Below are 5,415 nucleotides of genomic sequence, written 5' to 3'. Positions count from 1 at the left end.
AGCTTCTGCAAACATTTGCAGGTGTTTATTCCCAGCACTCCAAGGCTCCCTGCAAGCACCAACCAGCCAAGTGAGTTGTCCAGGAGTTACTGAAGCACCAAGTTAGGAGATCCATGGAAAAAAGGGCCTTAGTGTGTTTTTCCAGGAGCAGCAAAAAACATCTGCACTGATCCCACTGACCACAAACCACATTTCCTCTCCTAGTTCCCCATTTCTCATCCCTATTCCCTAAGCTAAACAGCAGGAAAAAAACAACTCGAAGTTAATTTCTTAGGATTACAACTGAAATTTCACCACTAAAATTTGCCAAGGGAAGGAGAATCCAATTCTTTATTTTTTTTTTTGTGGGGGAGGGGCCCAAAAACCAGCATCATGAAGCTGTAAGTAAAAATCCAGTAAGCTTTTCCCTCCTGAGATTTGGAATTTTCTCTCAAGAACTGGAAGTCATAAATGATAAATTTGGAGTAGTTTCAGGTTTCTCCCCACAAAAGGGAAATGTTTCTGCTCAGCTGAACAAACCAAGTGGCAATTCCCTGTGTTTATCCCAACTTTGTGGTCTGTGGAGTTTATCTCCCTGGGTGAGCTCCCAGGTCACCCCCAGCTCCAACCCCTTGTGCTGCTGCTTTAGCTCTGACTGAAAGAATCAAGTGTAGGAACAGAAATCAAGTGTTGTCCTTCCACCCTCAGATCCCCTGAGCAGCCACAGGGGTGTTAATACTGGTTTGGGTAAGGAACACAGAGATTTGGAGCCTTAGATTTCCTGAAATCAAAGCTAATTCTCCTGGAAAGTAGCAGAACAAACAGACTGGATAGAGGAATCCACTTCAACCCAAGCAGAATTACAGCCAAGTTTCTCTAAAATTAAGGAGAGATCTCTGTGTTTGGCTCCCTCAATGCAAACATCCCCCACAGCCTCCACACAGTACCTTGAATTAGTGATTGGGATGAGGCATTTCCTTGCCCTAAAAGCCAAGAAATGTGGTGCACAAGCAACTAAAACCCTTTGGAATAGTCCTGGATAACTTAAATAACTTAATTGGGTTTAAATAAATCAAACCAAAGGGTTTGCAGTGCACCCCTGACCTCTCCCCAGTGTGTGCCTGACTGGGATAGTGGTATTAAAATGCTACATAAACACTCCAACATTGGATTCCATGCAAAACTAGGAGCCTAAAGGAAGGAATCAAATAGCTACTTCACACAGGAAAGTTTCAAGTCATCACCTAACAACATCTGAGACCTCTGTACAAGCTGGAGGAGATGAGGAACGTGAGGAAACAGCAAAGCTCTGAGGCAACTTTAAATCAAAACTGCAAGGAGAAGGGCTGAGCCCCATAAATATTTCCTTCAAAATAGGTTCTGCTTTGTCAAAAGTGCAAAAAATCCAACTGAACTGTCACCACTCCTCAACGTAGGGCACACAAGGCATTTCTGGAATGGATCCAACCTAAAGCAGTCTGATTCCCAAGGGTTAATGGAAAGGAATGCAACTGTAGCCCACCCCACCCCTGGAGGGTTCTGTCTGCAGAGCAGGACACCAGGGATTGGGGGTGGATATCCAACTGGGAAAGGCAAATCCCACTCCTCTGCCCATTTCACAACAGCACAAGCAGCTGCCACTTTGTTCAGGAGATGTTCTGAAGTGCTGGAGGCTCACACAGCATTCCCAGGAGGTTTAAGGTGCTAGAAGAGATCAAGCCTCTGGGAAAAGGTCTCTTGGAGCCTGTGGAATACTCTCTGTCTATGCTCTGTGGTGAAGCAATATCCTATGGCTTCTTCTGTCTCCTGGATCCTCTTCTGGAACCTGCAGCTATCCCGAGCCATCTCCTCCCAGGGCCCTTTTCGGTCCTCCTCGCTGCTTATGTAATACTCTGTCACTTGCTCAAGGAAGGTGACCTGGAAAAAAAAACAAAACCCAAGGGATTGAGGGAAGAATTCACCACTCATGCCAAAGGAATTTAGGATTTGTACTGTCTTTTGTTGGAAGAGAAGTTATTCAACAACTAAACCAGCAGAAAGCCTCAGACACCTGCTCAGAGAGGAGGGTTAGATGGATATTGGGAAGGAATTGTTCCCTGGCACAGGTTGGACAGAGAAGCTGTGGCTGCTCCAGCCCTGGGAGTGTTCCAGGCCAGGTTGGATGGGTTTGGAGCAGCCTGAGCTAGTGGAAGGTGTCCCTGCTCATAGCAGTGGGACTGGATGAGCTTTAAGTTCCCTTCAACCCCAACCAGGCTGTGATTCCACGATTCCCTGACGTGCTCCCTGTTCCTGCCAGGTCTCTGCCCCCCCGGGCCAGACTATGTCACCTCTCAGCTCTGAAACCACCCAGTGCTGACTTCCCTCTCCCAAAAAAGTGCTCAGCTACTACAGAGTTACTCACTGCCTGCCCACGAGGCCTCAGGGAGCTGAGCACAGACCCCACGGGACATCAGCCCCTGTATAACCTCACACAGGTTATCCCTGGGCCATCCCAGGACACTCAGGGCTGGGAATGTGCTCTGATTGCTGCAGATTACATGGTAAATAAATAAAGGGCAGAATCATTGCTGTGTGAAATCCTCTGAGTCATCCCAGGGAAGAGGAATCCCAGATAAGGGAGCAACACTCATCAGGACATGACTGGAACAATCCCTCTCTTTCCAGCTGCTCTGGAATTCCAACGTGTTAAGCTCAGTCGAGGAAATTAAAGTCATGACACCTTCAGATACTTATGGAAACTTTCCTCTCTTGGCTATTTTTAAGAGCTATTTAACTATCTTAAGGACATAAAGGTCCTTACAGGCTCAGGCTCTGCACTTGGCAGTGCTTGGAATAGGAATATCCTAAGGATTTAGGTCTGATCAAGCTCAGACTGTTCCAGGCTCCTGCTAGACCATGAGCTGCTTTGCATTTAGCTCTAAAAAGGCACAAAATAACTAATTAAACAAAAAACTAACCATCTGTCAGCACTCACCAGCCCTCAGCTAGGCCTGATTCCTCCTGACAAGCCAAACTTTTGGAATCAGGAAAAAACTCCTGGAATCAGGAAAAAACTCTTGTGCTCTATTCCTAGGGTTTATTAACACAGATCCCTAATTTCACACCCAGTTCAGGCTGACACGAGGAGGAGTGTGGAGTGGAATTGCTGTTTGTGGGACAACTTTCCCAGAAAACAAAGCTCCCAGATATGGAATCTCAGGGATGCTGAAGTTCATCCCATCCCACTCTCTGCCGTGGGCAGGAACACCTTCCACTAGCCCCATCCAACCTGGCCTGGAACACCTCATGTCCAAGGAGATAATGACCTGTGAGAACAATCAGTAGCTGAGGACACAGAGCACAAGAGAGTGAGTAAAAACAACCTCCATAACCACCTAATCCTGGAGCAGTGATCCCCAATACCTGTGGAATCAGGGACATCACACCCCACATGCCCTCACAGCACGTCCAGGCGCTGCCAACTGCAAAGTGAAACAAACACTCCCAGGTTTTATGACTTTACAGACATTAACTCCTGACAGGAAGAGCCTTGAGCTGGAAAAAGGAGCTGTAAGTTTCCTGGGAACCCCCAGCAGTGTTTTCCCTGGCCCTAACTGCAGCTCCTGCTTCAGCAGCTGTTACATCAGCCGGTGCCTGTGTGAGCTCACACCTTACATCCCTTTACATCAGTCTGAGCCACCCTGGGGCTCAGGCACTCAACACCACGTGCAACATTGCAGCCACATCATCCCTCTTGCACCATGGCACGAGATTCCAGAGGCAAACAGGACTGATTCCTGCCCACCTGTATCCCAGCACAGCTGTCACAGGCTCCTCACACCCAAACTCCTTAAAAAAACCCCACATGACATTCCCAGTTTGGGCTCCAAAGTTCAGTTCCTGGTTATACCCTTCCATGAGCTACTGCTGAATTAGGATACAGAATATTCTGACATGGAAATGGGAATATTCATGTGGTTTGTATGGGAATTTCAGTGGTCAAATGTAGCATATGGTAACCATGTGACACACCCCAACACACGTGTGATATTGTTCAAAGCTAAACAAAATTTTTTACTACTCCACAACACCTTAACAGGGCAAAAAGAAAGCCCTAAAATGTTTAAAACGCTTTAAGGTCCTAAATTATTGACATTCCTCCCAATAAAAACTGAGCATTTCCAAGGAGAAAGTGACGTCACAGAGCCGGAATTACTCATGGGGAATGCGACATCACAGCTCTGGAATTTCTCAGGATGAAAGTTACAGTTCTGAGACTCTTAAGCAAAAATTAACATCACAACCCTGGACTTTCTAGGGACAAACTGACAACAGAGCTCTGGAGTTTCTGAGGATAAATTTACATCACAGCTCTGGAGTTTCTCTGATGACTAAACTGTGTTATTACCCGGATATAGAACCGAAACTGCGTCTCAAAAGGCAAATTTCACTTCGGGTCTCCCAAGGAAACTCTGTGCCAAGCGTCACCCAGTTACAAAATCTCCCATCACGTGTCGAAGATGAGGTACAACATTCCAGACCACTAATTAGCACCTAAGCTCATGGAGGCATGAGCTGTAACCTCGGCACGAGGGACCTCTCCCACTCACAGCACACCCAGGGCAACGTGGGGGTGTCTTAGCACCCCAAAACACAAGAAATAAACCAGGAATATACCTTTTTCCGCTTGGGATTCGCACTTTTCTCCCCAGCCAGGATCCCAGGCTGCCCCGGATCGCTGCTGTGCCTGTCCAGCTGCACTTGGCAGACGCTGAAGTGCTCAGTGGTGACCAGGCTCAGCCTCTCTGCCTCCCTGGCACCTTTTTTCTCCGCGGGCTGAAAGGCTGCCGTGAAATTCAAAGGGTTGTAGGGATCGTCCGAGGTACAGAACGAGTTCCAAAGCTTCAAGTTCTCTGCCTCATCCACACTGCCACAGTCCCACTCGTCCTCCTGCTCCTCGGAGCTGTGAGAGCCTGAAGACGACTCTGCCCACGAGTCTTCCTCTTCCTCCTCCTCCTCCTCCTCCTCCTCTTCTTCCACATCCGACATCACCTTTCCCAGCTCGCTGGAAGATGTCTGGATGGTGGCTGTGAAGTTCTGAGGGTCGTAGGGGTCCAAACTGTAGAAAGAGTTCCAAAGGTTAAGCCTCTCCCCGCCGTGGCTGGCGCCGTCTGAGTCCGAGGGGAGCTCTTCGCTGTCAAACCCATCATCATCATCCTCCTCCTCCTCTTCATCATCATCATCCCAGTCCTCCTCAGCCTCACTCTCCTCCCCGCTGGATACTCCCCCGATGATATAATCGATCAATTTATTCGCACAGGCAGGTCTGGTCGACACGGGAAGGTTTTGCTCTGAATCTTCATCCTCTTCCTCCTCCTCCTCCTCTTCTTCTTCAGCCAAGCCTTCCTCACCCTCCTGCTCCAGGGGGGCACATCCAACCTGTATCCCGGGACGCTC

At 48.3% G+C, this 5,415-nt stretch overlaps 1 protein-coding gene across 1 annotated transcript; it reads right to left on the bottom strand.

Annotated features, from left to right (window-relative positions):
- Positions 1 to 1,683: 1,683 nt before the first annotated feature.
- On the bottom strand, positions 1,684 to 5,373 carry LOC103799575 (protein phosphatase 1 regulatory subunit 15B-like; the record flags this gene model as incomplete). Its single annotated transcript, XM_009071909.1, has 2 exons — positions 1,684 to 1,896; positions 4,636 to 5,373. Coding segments are annotated over 2 exons (951 nt in total), but the record flags the coding sequence as incomplete, so codon positions are not given.
- Positions 5,374 to 5,415: the final 42 nt, after the last annotated feature.

This window comes from Acanthisitta chloris, unplaced genomic scaffold (genome assembly GCF_000695815.1).
Source record: "Acanthisitta chloris isolate BGI_N310 unplaced genomic scaffold, ASM69581v1 scaffold29643, whole genome shotgun sequence".
NCBI classification, from domain to species: Eukaryota; Metazoa; Chordata; class Aves; order Passeriformes; family Acanthisittidae; genus Acanthisitta; species Acanthisitta chloris.
The sequence above is the reverse complement of the archived record's forward strand: the minus strand, read 5'-3'. Positions and strand labels throughout refer to the sequence as shown.